The 19220-nt window shown below is 35.3% G+C and overlaps 1 protein-coding gene across 1 annotated transcript in view; it reads left to right on the top strand.

Moving 5' to 3' along the window:
* Nucleotides 1–19220, top strand: part of LOC118837263 (neuroligin-4, X-linked) — a 124240-nt gene that overhangs the window by 58768 nt on the left and 46252 nt on the right. The window contains exons 2-3 of the mRNA XM_036744174.1: nucleotides 6067–6120; nucleotides 8201–8305. Coding sequence (XP_036600069.1) covers nucleotides 6067–6120; nucleotides 8201–8305 — 159 coding nt within the window. The remainder of the gene's footprint in view (nucleotides 1–6066; nucleotides 6121–8200; nucleotides 8306–19220) is intronic.

The following is a 19220-nucleotide window of genomic DNA, read 5'->3' as shown; positions in this document are numbered from 1 at the left end:
ATCAAAGCATTCATGTATATGAGTTGGGTTGTATATTATTTTGATGATGTACTGCATATTATTTTGAACATATACTTCAGGTATATTATGGATTAAATAGGCTTTTGGAAGTTCACCTGGAAAACCAAACACCATGTATAATATTGTTTCATTGGGAAAACACAGTTTGAATTCCAGGCGACTGGCAACCCATTCATAAGTTGGAGACTGTCCAAAATATGTCATGTTTGAGTATGCAGTATAATCGATGTGTGTCACTTGGTGTAAAAAAAAAGTCCTCCAAAACTATAATTGTTTGGTCTTCTCATTGCCACCATTATATTGTTCCTTTCAGGAGATTTGTGATAAGCAAAACTTGATGGAGACAATTGTAACATTTGATGTTGGTTTCTTATTTCAAAAGCTTAGAAGGGATTTTTAAAGAAGTGTCTTGTTTTAAAATCATCACTCTTTAAAGGTATTTTCTTCTGTCAGTAGTTGGAAACAAAGTTACAGGAGAATAGCAATAAAATTATATTGCTAAATCATTCTTTTAGAAAGTGTAAATTACTATAGATCTTATTAAATTTATTCAAATTATATACTTGGGGAAAAGGAATCAAAATTAAATCTCTCATTACTGATAATTTGTTTCCTCTTACCCGCAAAGTTCAGTTCTTCTGCTAGTGTAGATAAACGTCTCTTGTAATCTTTTTCAGAAATTAGATTGGGCACATTTCATCTGATACTGGACATGAGTGACTTGGGGATTAAACTCCCAGGAAGACTTAAGCTACCTAAGGTTTGGCTCTGCCTATTAGCCTCCAGTCATGCACAAAACAGGGTTAATTGCAGTGTGCCCAAGACAAGAGGAAACATGTGCTGAACTGGAAATAACCCTCATGTTTCTCTGGGCTCTTGCTTTAGGAATCCCTGGAAGAAATGTGTGATTAGAAGGACAGATAGAGAAGATCTATATGAGTTTAAAAGTCAGTTCAGTTGGGTATTTGCAGCAACTATCAAGGGGGAAAGCTTTTACAGGATCAGAAAATATTTTTTTTCCTCAAAGAAATGTTGATCTGTTTTAAGGTGGATCAGATTCTACTGCTGGAAGCAACATTTTCACCCTTCTGTATGATATAGTGTTGTAAGAAGAAAAACAAAAAGCAGTTTGATAAACTTTAAAAAAGAATTTTTAATCCCAAGCAGCATAAAGTGAAGATGGTCTTTAAACCTTGATTCTATTAAAATTTAATCTAAATTTCGAAAAATGACTTGAATACAAGTAGAGTTTTAGAATCATTCCCAGATCCCCAAACTCTTCTGGCCATTTTTATTTCTCCCTATTTTCATCCATATGCTTGAGACAAATAGAATTGTAATGTAACCAATGAACCAGATTTTAGTCAGAAGATAGGTACCTGTTAGATAAAGTTTCTAAAGCTTTGTTTAGGGTGGTCTGATTGCAGCTTTCTATTAGCATTGACATAGTGATCTAATAGTAACAACCACTTTTGGGAAGGTCTGGCCTCTCCTTTTCCGCTAAGATTCCCATCTGCCTTGGATGCAAGCACCTAGTCCAAACTACATTTAGCCAGGCCTCTAAGTGAGAGGGATTAGGCTCACATTTTTCAGCTCATTATACCATAAAATTGATGCCTCTGGGAAAAAGGCTAAGGCTTAGGTTTTGACTCATGTCTAGGGTCTTCCCAAAAGAGTAGAAAGATTCTCAATGCATGTACAATATGAATCAAGTATGGGGTAAGTATTTATTTCACATATACACACAAATCACCATTAAGCATACAGTGACAGAAAGACTTAAAGCAGGATTAAGTAATCTGTACCTACAGTTATATTCCACTTAGAGGTTGATATTTAAAACCTCATCAGAATATAATTGAGGTTTGTTAAGTAGACATTGTTATATTTCACCTCTTCTTTTCACTGTCCCACTAAAATCCATGTTTACTGATCAACAAGGCCAAGGCTAGGGCTTCCTTTCTTACTGATAGTCGTCTTCTCTTGCACAAAAAAATATCACTGCCACCAGTCGGTTCTCATGATGATATCATTCAAACTCACAAGATTCCCTCCAAACCTTTACACTTCCATCTTGAAGTTAGTCTTCAATCACTTCTTCAAGAAGGGAAGCATGACACAGAGAAGGCAGACAGATGGCCAGGTCCATACCCTACCAGTTGAGACCACCTGCTTTATCTGCCACGTGAGAGAAATTGCCATGATATCCACAATAGGAGGAAAGAGGGATGGCAACATGAAAGATTCAGAGGAAGAGCATGAGCTAGAAGCTGCTGCTACCTTTTACCTGATGCAGAATCCTGCTTTTGCTTCATGATACCAAAAGGTCAGATCTTTTCAGTGTTGAATCATATATGGCCAGAAATAGTCATGAATTTGTCATTACCAAAATGCCACAGCATCAAGCTAGCATACACTGTTGGCTAGAAATAAGCAGAGCAGCTTTCTCATGCCTTGTTGATGTCATAGTTAGAATGAAAAATTTCATGGATTTTGGTTACAAAAAGAGTGAAGAAGAGGTTCATGGAGTATATCAGAAAAAAGACATCTAGAAATTGAATTCTATTTATTTCATAGACTCATAAATTTTGAGCTGGAAGGGATCTTGGAGGCTATCTATTTCAGCCTCTTTATTTTAAAGATGGAGAGACCAAGGCCATAAGCCTTGATCTGAGCATGTCAACCTCCACCACCATTTAGTAAACTCCAGTGACTGCTAATCAGCTCTAGGATCAAATGTAAAATCTTCTGGTTTTCAAAGCTCTTCATAATTTTCCCCTACATTTTCCAGTTTTCTAAAACCTTACTGCCACCAAAGACCTTGCTGCCACTATCTCTGCACACTCTGTAATCTGACAGCACTGACCTTGCTGTTGTTTGCAAAAAACATCTCAAGCCTGAGCATTTTCACTGGGAGACCCCCATATTTGGAATATTCTCCTTTCTCATTTTCACTTTCTGTTTCCCTGGCTTCCTTAAAATCTTATCTTCTGCTAAAAGCCTTTCATAATCTCTCTTAATTCTTGTACCTTCCCCTTTGATTTTCCTTTAGGTATGTGGTTTGTACATGTTTGCTTGTGTTTTGTCTCCAGCACTAGACTTTGAAGGATCCTTGATATTAGGGACTGTCTTTTGCCTTCCTTCAAATCCTTAGCTTTTTTTTTTAGCACAGTGCCTAGCAGATAATAGATGCTTAAAATGTTTATTGACTGACTAACACAATAAGGAGCAGAGTTTGGATTTGAACCCAGGTCATAAGACTTCAAATCCACTGTTCCTTCCATTGCACCATGCTGTTTTCAGACTATACATTTTTCTATTAAATTTTTATCTTTTTGGCAGCTGGTAGGACCTTAAAAATGTCTGTTGGAATGCATAAGGATAAAAAAGTCCTGGTTTCTTTCTTACCTGCATAGTAATTCTCCATAAATTCAGATACTCTGGTTATTTCTAGACATCACAACAAAAAATCGTATTTCATACTTTACTGCCCAGATTTTGTACCATTTTGTATCCCAATATGGTGGCCAGAAGAGTTATCTATTTATTTATTCATTTTACAGATTTCTTTTTTTTAAGAAATTTTTTCCCCTTTTTTGCCCAAGGTCACACAGGTAGTAAGTGTGTGAAGTGTCTGAGGCTGGATTTGAACTCAGGTCCTCCTGACTCCAGGGCTGGTGCTCTACTCACTGTGCCACCTAGCTGTCCCCATTTTACAGATTTCATTGCTTTTCTCAGTATCTGTAGAGTAAATGGCTATATGACTCTATGATATGTACAATCATTTAATTGCTTAAACTTCCCAATGAATGACCTTTCCAGAATGGTTTATCAGTCAGAATAACAGGATCTAAGATTTTAGGACTTTTGGTAGGAATCTAATTCAGTCAATGCCTAGAAAATAATCCCTACTTTAGCACATCTGACAAATGATCATTCAGCTTTTGCTTAAAGGCTTCTGGACTACCATGAGGCAGTCCATTCAATTTTAGTATAGCACTAATTGTTAAGAATTTTTTCCCCTTATTTCAGTCATCAGTCTTTTTCTTTGTAGCCTCCGCCCTTTTGTTCCTAGCTCTGTCCTGCTGAGCCCAACAGAAGAGTATTAGTCCTTTTTTTCTAGATAGCCTAGTAGCCTTCTGAGTATTTTATGTTAAGCTATCATATCCCCCATGATTCTTCTTTTCTTTGAGCTGAATAATCCTAGTCCCTCCAACCAGTTCTCATTTCTCATGAACTTGATATCCAGTGATTCTGTTTACTTTCCTCTGAATCTTCTCCAACTTATTAAAACCCTTCATAGACTGCTATGCTCAGAACTGAATGTAATATTCTAAATGTGGCCTAATCAGGCAGAACCTAAGTCCATTACCTACTTATTAGGAGAAGGTAGGGAGTAGCAGTGAATTGTAATCCTGTACAACTCTGGCCCAGAGGCTATGAGGTCTGTAATAATCAGAGATGACAGAAAGGGCCTTGAAGATCCAGTATTTTGACCTTCAGATATTGAGAGGGCCCTAAAACCAGAAGGTAGGGTCAGTTATTAATTATCTATTAATTATCTACTGCGTACAAAGGATGGTGCTAAGTGCTAGGGATAAAAAGAAAGAAAAAAAAGACTGAAAGCTAAGCCCATAACCCCGCCCAAAACGTCAGTTGGGGGTGTGGAGGCTAGTCCTGACATAGATCCCCATTACAGGAATTAAACCTGGAAATAAGAATAAATCAAAGAAAACACCAGCCTGTATCTAAAATTATTGTAGCTATAATGTTGCCCCCCAAAAAAAGGAGCAGATAGCTCTCTAACAAATGCAGAGACTTAAAGGAGAAAAATGAACTTCCCATAAAGACTATTTGAATAGCAAAGGAAGCAAGAAATTAAAAAAAGAATATATATATGTGTGTGTGTATAAATATATGTATATAGGTATATATGTGTATGTGTATATGTGTTAAGTGACTTGCCCAAGGTCACACAGCTAGTAAGTGTTCTGTGTCTGCAGCCACATTTGAACTCAGGTCCTCCTGACTCCAGGGCCGGTGCTATACTCACTGTACCACCTAGCTGCCCCGATTAATGTGATTTTTATAGTGCTAAATTGCTTTCAAAAATTAATCACTTGATGATATATTGTATCGTGCTATTTACTGTTGTATCATGATAACTGACTTTGAAATTAAATTGTTAGCCTCTTGAGGGCAAAGACCACCTCTTTTATACATCCTACGTTACTTAAGTGAAATTTTGAGCGCATAGTAGGTATTCATTCAACAAATATTTATTTTTTGTCTGCCAACTGTAAAATAGGGATAAAAACAGCACCTACCTCCCAAGGTTGCCTTGAGGATCAAATGAGATAATATTGAACACAGTGTCTGACACTGAGTAAATACTTAATAAATTCTCCCTTTCTTTTTTCCTTCATTTTACCATGTATGGTTAGATTCCTTATTGTTGAAGGTCATTTATATGAGTGATCTCATAGATGTGTGTGATCCCTAAAAAAGATTGTCTCCACACCATGTTACCCTGTTCGTATCCTCACGTAAGAGTGACAGAAGAGCCTCGATTCTCACAGAGAATATTTCCCAAATACATAGCAACAGAAGAGATGTGTTGGAGAATGGTGAAAAATGGAGTCAGAGAGTAGAGAGAGAATACTGGCAATCCTTGAAAACCAGGTATAGAAATTTAATCTTGTTGGAGGGGAAATGATAAACTTTGAAGATTCTTGGGCAAAGGCAATATTTAAGCCTTATTTGACAAAAGATTAATTTGACAGTGACGTCTAGGATGGATTGGAATAGAAAGAGTCTGTATTCATGGCTACTTCAGTACTGTAGATCAGAGGTATAAAACACATGGCCAGTGAGTCACTTGCAGCCCACAGTTCTACTGAATTAGATTAAAATGTATTTGGGAAATATTTACAAAAAACACAATAAAACATAGATAATGTCAATACACGGTTTTCTAAATTAGTCTATAGTCTGCAAAGGATCCTTGTGTACGGTTTCGTTGCTCCTGTGTCTTTTTTATTTGAGTTTGATGCCACTTCTGTAGATGCTAAGACATTGGACTGGGAAAAGAAGGAACAGGTATGAGAATCATTTCAAAAGAAAAATCAGCGACTTTGTAACTGACTGTATATGAGAGATTAAGGAGACAGATGAGAAAAGCCTCAGTCCAGGTTTTTGAGTATGTCTAACTAGCAGAATGGTGGTGGCACTGATAGACAGTGAGGTTAGAAGGGGATCTGCTTAAGAGGATTAGTTTACTTTTGAATATTTGAGTTTAACATGCCAGGGAGATAGCTGGGTGAAAATTCTACATAGGTATTTGGAGATAATGAAACAAATCTATGTGAGAGAGTATTAAGAACAGAGATTTGGGATATAGACATTACTGTCAAGGATCATGAGTTGGTTGACCATCAGTTTTTAACTAACTTTCATTTCATTTTCAATGTGGTTCTTTCATCATTGCCTACATACTTTTAACTTTGCTTTTTAATGATTTACTGTGAATTCACATACATTCGTTTTTCTGCTATCCATATTTCTCTTATGAATAAATAGGCAGGGATGTTATTGATCCACCTACACTATTCCTTTGTTAGAGAAGCATATGAAACAGAAATATTTGCTTTAGGCTCAGTTCCAAACTTTACACCTGATGATTTTTCTTGAAATTTGTTGACATACTCTGCATTTCCTATACAGTGTATTCCAAAAAGTTTCCAAAAGTTACTGTAGAAGGACAATTGATCACAAATTGACTGTAGAAACTAAATACAGAGAAATACTAACAGAGCATTGCTAGTAGAACAAGTTTCTTTTGTTCCTGAAACTCTCATAGCTAAAAATATAAGATATAGAGTGACCTCAGAAGATTTTCAGAAACTAAAGAAAGACATTATTTTTTCCTAATATATTCAGTCAGCTGACTGAATTCATATTGTTTTTTTAAATTTATATCACTAGTTTCTAGCACAGGGACTTTCCTAGAACAGACCTTTGACACTTGCTTATTGAATTTAATTGAACCACTTCTTTTCAAAATAGTTTAACAAAAGAAACAATATCAGGCATGGATGAGTACATTACAAAAGAAGCCCCCAACATTGCTGGATTTAGTCAAGAGGATTCTTAGATATTATTATCTATGTTAATGTAGGCAAGTCAAATAACATCTTAGAACCTCAGTTTTCTTTTCTGTAAAATTGGAATAGTAATATTAGCATCACTGGGGTTGTTGCTTGGAAAGTATTTTGCATTATTTAAAAGTTACGCATGCATCCACATAATACACACATGCATGCATGCATACGTACACTTGTTATATAATAATTCACATTTCTATAAATATTTAAATAGCCAGAACACCCCCATTCCTATAGCTTGGTGGTTCAATGACATTTCAGGAAACAGAAGTTGATGACCTTGCAAGACTTCTAGATACACAATATTTCTTTCCCCCTTTGTTTGTATCTCTACAGCCATGGCCACACACACACACACACACACACACACACACACACACACACACATATACATACACACACACACACACATATATATATATGTATATATATGTATGTATGTATGTATAAGGCTGTATATATATTGGTCAAATTAGACTACATACTTGACATTTCTAGATCTCATTCTGTCCTCTACCATATTTATGTATATAAGTATGAGCTATAATCTTCGTATACAAATGTGTGTGAGTTGTCATCCAGTAGCAAGAATAAGAAAAGCTTCTTCATCTATAATATGAAGGGATTAGATTAATAGCCTCTGAGGTTTCCAGTTCTAGATATATGATTCTATCATAAATATACATATATCTGTATCCAAGATTGAATATTATTAATACATAGGAAATGTCCAAATAGTTCTATAAAGATTTAGAGGTAGACAAGATCATTTAGAGCTACAGCTGGTAATGTGAACAGGGAGTCAGGGAAAGTTTCATGGAGTCAGGTAGAACAGCAGTACACTGGAAAATATTTAACAGTTAGCTCTCTGGTGGAAAATACCTATTACACACTTTTTAGTATAATATTCATTATTAACACCTTCTCCATCACTTTCTAAAGTCTAGAGATCAATAAAATAACAAATCAAGCCTGATTTGTAGCTTTAGCCAATTTGTAAGGTATAAATTGCTCAGATTGAAAATGTAACAATCAGCTCTCGTGATGTGGTTCAGACTGGTGCCAGCACACCCCAATGGAACCCAAATCGGACACTGAAGGTTAAGGATTTAAGTAATAAAGTAAGAATAATAACTTATTTATATAACCGTTTATGTACTGCTTTCCTCAATGTCATGGAATGCATAATGTGACTCTTACTCCCATTTTACAGAGAAGGAAATAGGTTCAGAGATGTCATGATTTGCCCAAGGTCACTCAGCTAGTACCTGTCAGATCCTGAAATAGAACCCGGATCTCCTGACTCCAGCTTTAGTATTCCCGCTTTCTACCCTCCTCTCTCTATGGAGGTAGTCCATTAGAACTATTGTGTACAATGACCACAAAGTTACAAAGGTGGTAGAGGACAGGATAAGATCTAGAAAGAGCAAGCAGTCTAGTTTGACCAAAACTCATAGTGCATTATATGTACAGTCCTGGCTGTAAAGACATAAACAAAAGGAAAGAAAGCATTTTGTAGCTAGAAGAAGCCTTGCAAGGTCATCAACTTCTGTTCACTGAAATCTCATTGAACTCCCAAGCTAAAGGAATGGGGTATTCTGACTATTTGAATTTTGAGGTTGATATATAGTTAATTTTAAAAATCCATTAAAAAAAATCAATCCCTGAAAACTATCCTAAAATATTAACTTTCTACTCAGAGAAAAAATAATATGCTATGAGCAGAATTGCATCATCCTTTGATAATTGAAAATCTCATAGTTCCCTGTGGTCATGATATTGAAGCTTCAGGTGATTGGGTTACATTTCAGCATATTCCGGGAAATGTCCTGGAAAGCCCCCCACCCCACTCCATATTAGACCATCTTTGATTGTATTTTTGTTTTTGTTTTTCAAGGATACCACAAAATTATCATTGTTCTAGGCCCACAGGTATTCAAGACATATTTGCTAGTTAATTGCTGCACTTCTTTTATAAGAAGAAAAAGGGGCAGCTAGATGGTGTAGAACATAGAGCAGTGACTCTAGAATCAGACCTGAGGTCAAATCTTTCCTCAGACTCTAGCTATGTGACCTTGAGCAAGTCACTTAATCCTGTTTGCCTCAGTTTCCTCATTTGTGAAATGAGTTGGAGACGAAAATGACAAAGCACTCCAGTATCTTGGCCAAGAAAACCCAAATGGGGTCATGAAAAGAAGGACATGACTGAACAAGAAAAATCCTTTGTTTTCATGTATCTTCTTTTAAAGGTCTTTTCTGAGAGTTTTTCTGGTATCTTAATTCTACTGCAACTTGTACTGAGGTACATAAATCTTAAGGCTACCTAACTTGTTTACTGCCCATCAATGCATTTGAATCAAGGTGACAAAAGTTCAGAACAAGGCAGGTGCGAGTGATTTGGGAGGGTGTCAACTGGGGGGAAGAGTATAGTTGAGAACACAAGTCAACACCATGATTTTAATAAATATGTCTTCTCTTACTAATGTATTTATTTCATCTTTGTACTCTGCTTACAAGATGACCAGAGATAGCTTACAAAGACAGGAAAAGAGAATAAGAAAAGACAGTTCAAAATAAAATTAATTAACGTTTATCCAAGGCACAGAAAGATAATTGTCAGTGGCACCAGAGTTGATAATATGGGCACAATAAATTTGGCTTCAAGTTTTCTGGCAAAAAAATATATTAATTATATTACAGAGTTTTCTTTTTCATTGATACTCAACACCAAGAGAGGAGAGACTATCCCCTGTTCTTTCTTATAACACCAGTGCTTAACATAGTGCCTGGCACATACCAGGTACTTAATAAATGTATATTAAATTGAATTTTGTGAAAATTGAACATTGATCTCTGTCCCTCCTCTCTGTTGTTCCACCTCCATTTGTTTTAAGAAAGGAAGAGGTGGTGCTTTTGTTACTGGAAGGTAAAAAAGGTAATGAACTTTTCATAATTGGTAATAAAATTACCTCATTCTCTTTGCCGCACCCCCTGCCCACCCATTTAGCTTATTAAGTTTCATGTATAATTTTGAATTGTAATTATTTGTATATTTATCTTATCCCCTTGCTCAGTTATATGACCCACAAGGTCAGGGTTTATGTCTTATCTAAACTTTGTTTCCCCCCAATGAATTTGGCAAAATTCTCTTCACAAAGATAATATATGATTGGTAAATTGTTGAGCTGAACAATGGCAGACAGTCTTTGGTGTGAGTAAAGTAATCGAAGAATGTGACATTCTCACAAGATCTCACCGTAATTCAGTGACTATAATTTATAATCTTTATAATATGTGACACCATGTTTATAATTTATAATCTTTCAAACTGTACTAGTAGAATTTACTTTTCAATATCACTAAACAGGGATTCGAAAGACCATAAATAGACTTTGGCAGTTTTCTGAATATTTTAATCTGACTCTTTAGGATATGAGAGAGTATATTATACATGTCCTGTGAAATTTTCACCATCCACTAAGTTGATTATGTGCCCAATTCAAGGTGCAAATTTAAGAATTTCAGACTAAATAATGCTTTTGTCTGGCTGTATCATCAGACCCCTCTCCTTCTGTGAATTTTCCCAGTAGCTGAGTCAGCCAGAATGCTGCCGCTAACAATGATAAGATTTACACTTTAGGGTACTGAAGTGAGAATATTCTCCCTGAGCATCTGTCTTTGGATCAGTCTTTATCATTATCTATCAAGTTTGTCAACCTTGAGTTTATAATGGAAGCAGGAAGGAATTGATTATTTTGGCAGCTATTTAAAGTGCTGATACATGACTTTTTTTTAAAGGTGAGAATATCATTTAAACTTAACATAAGAATCTTTCTTAAGATGTCTAAACTTATCTGGAAACAAACACAAAAGTTATCACTATTATAACACGTTTGAAGAAAATGTCAGTTGAATCTGTGGCTAAGGACAAATGAATAATGTGTAATAATTTGAATCTTGTGCATTTTATCCTCTTGCATCGATTATTTTTGTTAATCAAAACGAGAGAATCTAGCTTACTCAAATAGGTGTTTTGTGTGAGGAACTTAATACTAATAATACAATTGTTTTCTGTAACTAAGAGAAGACTTTTCCAATGCCATCCCTGCCTTCCCCCTTCCCCCCCCCATTCCAACCACTGACTTCCCAGGTTTCCTTTAAGCCCCAACTAAAATCCCACCTTCTATAGGAAGCCTTCTCTAACCCCTCTTAATTCTGGTGCTTTCCCTCTTTTAATTATTTACTATTTGTCATATGTACATATATATATATATGTGTGTGTGTGTGTGTGTATATACACACACATATAATGCTCTGTCTGTATTTGTGTGTATTATTCAAATGGTGAGCCTTCAAAAAACACATGTGCAAACATAAGAAGAAACTTTCAGATGCAGAAAATCCACTGTTTTCCTCCATATTTTTAAACTTCTCATTGTATAAAATTAATGTTAGGTTTAAAAATGATTTTAAATTAGAACACCTATTGAGTTTGTATAACAACAGTTGGCAGCTAGGTGATTCAATATATGCAACTCTGTATTAGGTATGAGGAGGACTTGAGTTCAGATCTTGCTTCAAGCACTAACTGTGTGGCCTTGGTTTACTAACTTAACTTTTCACTCTGTTTCCTCATCTGTAAAATAGCGATAACAATAATACTTGTCTCTTAGAATTGTTCTGAGGATCAAAAAAGATAATATGTATAAGGTGTTTTATAAACTTTAAAGCTCTCTATTGTGCAGTCATTTCAGTTGTGTCTGATTCTTTGTGACCCCATTTGTGATTTTCTTGGCAAAGATACTGGTTTGCTGTTTCCTTCTCCAGCTCATTTCACCTATGAGGAAACTGAGGCAAAAAGGGTTTAAGTGACTTATCTAGGGTCACACAGCTAATATCTGAGGCCACATTTGAACTCAGATCTTCCAGACTCCAGGCTCAGTGTTAGATACTTTGAGCCACCTAGCTGCCCAAAAGCTCTCTCAGTATGCTAATTATTCATATTATGTGTTTATGTGTGAATTAATGATGGGAATTATGAGCATATTTTAAATATCCTGAAATAGCTGATTTTTAAAAAATCTTTTCAATAAGCCAGAAACAAATCAGATCAATATATGTAAGACACCACACAATTAGTATGAGTTTAAATACTGGGAAAAATATATCTCTGATTTGAAATGAAAACATTTAGAAGTAAAACACAAAATAGCATCATTTTTCTTAACAGAGGCTTATGTTCTTTTTTAACGGTAGCCCTGGAAAGTAAATAGTGCAAATATCATCAACCCCTTTTACACAGAGGAACCAAACTGAAAAAGTAAGCTTATTAAGAGGAGGTGGTAGAGTTAGCACTGAAGACCAAGTCTTCTAACTCCACATTCAATGCCCTTTCTGCCTTTATAATTCTCCCTCTCTACAAAATAAAATTCCTTTCGATTGTAGAGAGAGTTTCCACACTTAGAGTTCCCTATGCTGACAAAATCACAGGACAAAGAAACAAACCCAACAAAATAGTGTCCCTTTTAGTTTTATTTGTTTGTTTTAATGAGCTCCAGTTTTAAGGAGTTAGACTTTTATTCCAAATCAGCTTTCTTTTAATTTGTTTCCTAACAGCTACCTGTTTGAGGTAACACTGGTCTTGATACAGCATTGGAGACTAAATTGCTAGATAGTTCGTTTTTATCACTGAGTCAGTTTAATCTAGCTTTAGAAGTTTCTGCTTGTTCACCTATACAGAATGATTTCAGGAGCACTACAAAAGGTCATTAATTTAAAAAAAAATAACCAACTGTCAGTGTTTGAAATGTCATTTGTCTTTGGGGCTTTAAGATTTTTTATTCTTCAGGAACTCTTACTACCTGGGAGGGGTGACACTGTAAGCTGTTATCAGTTCATACCTTGGAGGCAGTAGCAGTATCAAACCAGCATGTCTACTTCACTCTATAAATATTTATCAAGCTGATTAGAATTGAAATAATTGATAGCTATTCTTACACATAACAGAGGTACCAGTAAAAGAGAACATTGTAAATATAAACTTTGCCTGGTTTTTGTCCTTTGTCGGGGGCTAGATTTAGAATCAAGTCTGATATTTCAAGCTGATCTATTTTTAGAATATAAGATTAAACTTTTTCTTACATTGGAAAAATTTAATATGCAACAATCCCCTCCTGTGGTGTAATCAGTTATTTTGCAGCATTTGACATTGATTTCACATGATTTTGACATATCTTCTTTAATCCTTCAACATGAAATCACACTTAATTGATAGTCCCATTTTCCAAAATCACCCATTTAAATTATTAGAAATCTTAGATTCTGCACTGTATTTGTGATATCATTGATAGAGGTCTTCGCTCTGGTGATGTATATCACAGCCTATTAATGTCTTCTTATCCTTTATGACTTTAACCCAGAGAGAGAAAGAGAGACAGAGACAGAAACAGAACAACAGAGGCATACAGATAAAGGATTCTGAGAAGTAGATGTGAGAAGAGAACGTATTCTAGACACGGAAGTAAAAATTTATGGAGATGGAAGATGAAGTGTTATATGAACTATTTTAACGTGGCTAATTTGGTAGGACTGTAGAATGCATGGACATGAGTTAATGTATGAGAAGAATGGAAAGGTAGGCAAAAGGTCAGATTGTGAAGAACTTTTAAAGCTAAACAGAAGAGTTTTTATTTGGTCCCAGAGGTAAGAGGGAGTCCCTTGAGTTTATTGAGTGTCTTTTGGTGATATAGTTAGACCTGCATATTAGAAAATCACTTTTGCAGCTGTGTAGAGGATGAACTGGTAGAAACTTGAGTCAGAGAGACAATTAAGAAGCTAGTGCAAAAGTCCAGATGAGAGGTAGCATCTTGCTATACTGATCTAAATGTATGGGGTTATTTTAATAGTTGACCAACAACAAGCACCATGAGAGATTGTATTTTTTTACAACTTTTAACAAATTGTGTGACTGTCAAAATGTGATATGCTATAGAATGTCACTTGCAAAAGATTGCCTGTTAAATTTTCATTCCTTCATCAAAGATGTCCTTGATGTGTATTTAGATTATATTCAAAAACATTTTAGTGATTGGCAAGTAATCCCATAGGTTGGTAGTTACAGTTTTTTTCCTGTAGTAATAATGTTGATTCCCTCTTTCTTTTAGTATCCTTTTCTTTCTATTCTCCTAAGACTCGATCCCTTAACATTCTCTAAATTGCACTGCCTGTAGCATAGGCCTCTTGTGTGAATATATGGCCTTGTCCAGCTTCTCTTCTCATCTTTATGTTATTTGGAGCTATATCTACTTTGTTGCATTGCACATGGGGGGACATGTTAGGGCCCAGTGCTATTGCCCCACTGTCATAGGTGGAGAGAATAATTTTATTATAATAATCTTGGTAGATCTTTTGTGCTGATCATTCCTATGTTTTCCTCCTTCCAGATAAATTTTCAGCTGATCTAGTTTGATTGGATCGAGTCTCTTGCTAAGCTTTTTGTAAACTATTCTTTCCTTTTAACATTTTTTCCATCTGATTTGTGAGATGATCTAGCTCATAATTTTTTTTACAATTTTCCCAAAAAACATTTTTTAAAATGCATTTGAAATCTAAGCTGATGTCACTTTTCCCTCCCATTTCCCTCTGCACGATTAAGAGATTAATGCTGGCTAAGATACTTTCTAGATGTTTTGGTCTTCTTGTGGCAACTGTTTAAATCAGTTATCTTTTTGAGAAAAGGGTGAGAATCTGTTTTTTTTATCTCACCCTCATTTTTCTATATCAATAGTTTGTGTGTGTCAAGATGGAGTTATCTGAAGAACATGCCATATTTTCTTAAATTTATTCTTTTAATCTGGTATTGATTTTGACCTTTTCTCTCGTTCGTCAACAACTGACTGTATAGAGGTAGCTGATTTGAAAACTACTCTTGCATGGGTAACATCAGTTTAGTAGGTGGAAAGGTAACTGGAATTGGAATGAGAAAGACCTAGGTTTAAGCCTTGCTTCTGAATACTTACTGACTCCAAACCCAGGCAAGTCATTCAATCAATCATTGCCCATGGCAACTTTCTAAGATTATAATATATTCCCTTTACCAGCAAAATTATAGGTTTGGTAGATATTTTTTAAAGTTATATTCAATTCCATTTTGGAGGTAGAAAAAATGTTATTTGATACAAATCATATCTAATTCTTCCCAACTCTCTTTCTTGAAGAAAGTATTCATGATAAATTGTAGGGCTTGAATGTAGTCTACAAGACTTTGGCCAGCCATTTTTTCCAAGATTTTTTTTCCACTCTCCCTTATGCTCATCTTTGCATTGGACTCACTGACTATTAAAGTACATATTGATTTAATTCAGAGGATCTTTGTAGAATTTATCTAACTCCTCATCCTCTGCAGTTCTCGTTGATACATAAAATGCTATTTCTTTATGGTGGCCTTTTCCCAAAATCACATCCTCAGCACTGCAATATGAAATGACCAAGTGTTTCATGCAATGATGTTTATTATTACCTTTGGTGACACCATACAACCAATTTTACAAGCTGCAACTGTTCGCCTTTCCGAAAAGGACCTGTAAACCCTCCTTCCATTTACCTACAACTTCCTTTTGTTTCTGGCTTAATTTATAATGAGAATGTCAAGATCGAATTAGTGGTATATCTATTCATTGGTCATGGAACAATGATGCACATTTAGAGTACAGTAAGAGTTATGTTAATGATTACAGACACTATAGAAATCATAGGATTCTTAACACTGTCCCTTTCTGCCACTGCCACAATTCTTGCAGAATTAAAAGGGAGCCAGTGTTGAGAACTATTTTGTATTATTCTTTGTTTTACATGTTACCATAGTCAAATAATCTATCTATACATATATATATGTACACATAGATATGTGCACATACGTGATCATATGCAACTATGTATGTATATTGACATATTGTATGCATATGCATATATAGACAGATAGATATAGATATATAGATATATCTATACAAAACAACTTCAAGAGTTTGTGTTCTCAACCAGAAAAGCTTCAAGAATCCCTAATCACCTTCATAGTAGGATAAAACATTAAAGATTAATGCCTAGAATAGTTTAAATACTGTTTCCTAAAAGAGCAGTTAGGGGTATTCTGAGTTTTTGAGATCATCATTTATGAGATGTATATTCATTGCCCATATATTCCCCAAGCCTATGCCACTGTACTTGAAATGTTGTTAAAATAAAAGATACGTAGAACACTGCTGGCCATTCTGCACTCTGGCATTTTGGGTTCTGTGGTCTGACAGGTGCTGATCCTGGATGGAGGGAGCAGTAAAGACCATGATAACTGAGAGATATAAGACCTCTTTCAATAGGCCCATTAAAACTATCTAAGCAGAAAGTGGTTTAAAAGTCAGTCAGATGAGTGAAAAAAATGTTAAAGTTGGAATCATAAGAAGTTACTGAAGTAGAATAAGAGGTGGAAACAGGAATGGGATCGTTCTGTACCTCTTTACTTTTGAAAAGGATTAAGATCAGTTAATAATAGATGAGCTTTTTTCATATTTGAAGAAGGAAAAACAGACATTAAATATATAACTTGCTTTGAATAAGGCACTGTCAGAGCTTAAGGAGGTTCTGTGCAGTAAAAATGGTTCTAATAAAAGTCAGACAAAAAGCTAATAGGGTTTTAGAATTTGAAGGGATGTAAAGGTTATCTGGGCAGCTAGTTGGCACAGTGGATGGAGTATTGGACCTGAAGTCAGGAAGACTCATCTTCCTGAGTTCAAATCTGACCTCAGACATTTATTAGCTGTCATCCTGGGCGAGTCATTTAACGCTGTTTGCCTTAGTTTCCTCATCTGTAAAACGAGCTGGAAAAGAAAATGGCAATCCATTCCAGTATCTTTGCCAAGAAAACCCCAGATGGGGTCACAAAGAGTCAGAGATAACTGAAAATATATATAAAGGTTGTCTTGTCTAATCATTTCAATTTATAAGAAAATTGAGACCTCTTTTCTTCTTATTTGATGAACTGAGTGGAGTCACTACAGACCATAAGCAGCCATGGGCATGCCAAAGGATCTCAGCAGCTTGCAAAAATGTAGAGGATGTTTTCCTCTACATTTTTCATGGTCAACCGGAAATCCTTTGACAGGTGGCAGGTTGTGCAGGACTGCTATAGAAAATGTATTATTATTTAAATAACTTTAGGTATTCTTCCAGTGAAGTCTGGTGCAACACTATGGTGTTCTGGAGTGCCTGAGTTCTTAGGGGTAAGTCAGTGGATTGTAAAACCTGGAAAGTTTTTCATGTATGAGTCCAGTAGTGGATTGCTGGAGATCTGAGGAAACCTAGATAGATTGAAAGGATCATGCAACAAAAGTTTGGCCACAAAGTGATCTTTTTTTCTGTGTATGGTAGTAGGGATAAAAGGGATAGAGATTCATGAAGATTTCATAAATTTGGTGACGTTATGATGAGCTATACAAAATCTAGATAGGTTTCACCTATATTTATCAATACTATAAGCCACTTTTCTTAGTATATAGATCCTCTTTTAAAATATTTTAAATTAATTCAAAGTTGTCTGCTACCGGTTCTATTTGTTGACTTCACCATTAAAATTTGAGATCCTGTCTAGATTTTGCATAGCTCAGCATTTTAAGGATCTTTGCAAAGATGATTAAAGCCAAAGGCTTTAATCTCTAGGTTCCCTCCTGTTTAAAAAGTAATTAAATTATAACTGCAAACTCATACTGTATTACTTATACAATACCTTTTATATAATTATCATTTTTCATCGTATCCAAGGCCCTGGTCCTTTACTTTTCAAGCTGTAGGCATACAAGTGAATGAATAGCATAAAATGCTGAAACATCTTCTCCATGCAACTTCAAAGTGCAAAGAGAGATCCATCTACCCATGATTATTCGAACTGAACTTTTTTCCCTCCATATTATAGCCTAGAGTCAAATCCCTCTCAAACCAATTTTATGACAGGCTCAAATCCCAGATCCCAGACTCAAACCACTATCCAAATTTTTATTCCCTTTGTTTCTTTTTCTTATCATCACTCTCCGTGACATTTTGAGAGTTAAAGAGGAAAAGAAACTGTAATTGGGTCTGAAGATCCTCATTAATTCAGGAGTCTTCCTTTTTCTCTTATGTTGCAGTGTCGCCCCCTGAGAATTAACAACTTACCCCTGTTGTCTTGGATATGTAAAAAGAGTATTGAGAAAGTCGGGGAGTGAGTAGTTGGTAGAAAGAATGGTTTAGTGGAGAGTGAAACACATGGAAACTGTTCAGAATGGTTCCATGAAACTCCCTACTTATTCACTGTAGTGTCATGTCCCTTACAGTATTCAGGTAGGCACCTATAACACAAGATTGAGCTGTTACAGGAGAATCGGAGCATCAGTCTCCTGCCTCATGCTTTGTTTTTCAACTTTGCTTAGGGCAAATTGAGTAGAGTGTTTATATTAATCCCATGCATGCAAAGTTTTCAGCTTGTAGCACACCTCACCTGAATAGGAAAAACTTATAATGGGGTGAGATGTAGGAGGAAGAGAAGACATATTTATGTTAATTTTTTTGTATAAAAAGAGGGGAGAAAGCTGCTTCCAATGGGAAATGCTGCAGGCGTTTCCAGATGAGGTCCCAGTATTAATAGTTTTATTTAACTGTTTAACTTAGTTCTAAGAGACCTCTTGAAATAGGAATAATCTGTTAATGTTTGTAATATAAATACAAAACATATCAATCCAAAAATGAGTGCAGTGCCTAGGATATATTAATTGTGGGGGAGGAGGAGGAGGGAAGGGGAGAAAAAAAGAAATTTACATGATAATTTGATCATGTATTTAAAAGGAATAGCAAATTATATTGATTTATAGTTTCATGTGCAATCATCTATTTATAAATTCTATTATGGTATAGAAATCCTTGTTATATTTCATAAATTAAAAATAAAATGAAAAAAATATTGATTGATTGACAACTTCAAAAAAGTTTTTGTTTTGTTTTGCATTTAAAGCTATG

Source organism: Trichosurus vulpecula, chromosome 2 (genome assembly GCF_011100635.1).
Source record: "Trichosurus vulpecula isolate mTriVul1 chromosome 2, mTriVul1.pri, whole genome shotgun sequence".
Lineage (NCBI taxonomy): Eukaryota > Metazoa > Chordata > Mammalia > Diprotodontia > Phalangeridae > Trichosurus > Trichosurus vulpecula.
The sequence above is the reverse complement of the archived record's forward strand: the minus strand, read 5'-3'. Positions and strand labels throughout refer to the sequence as shown.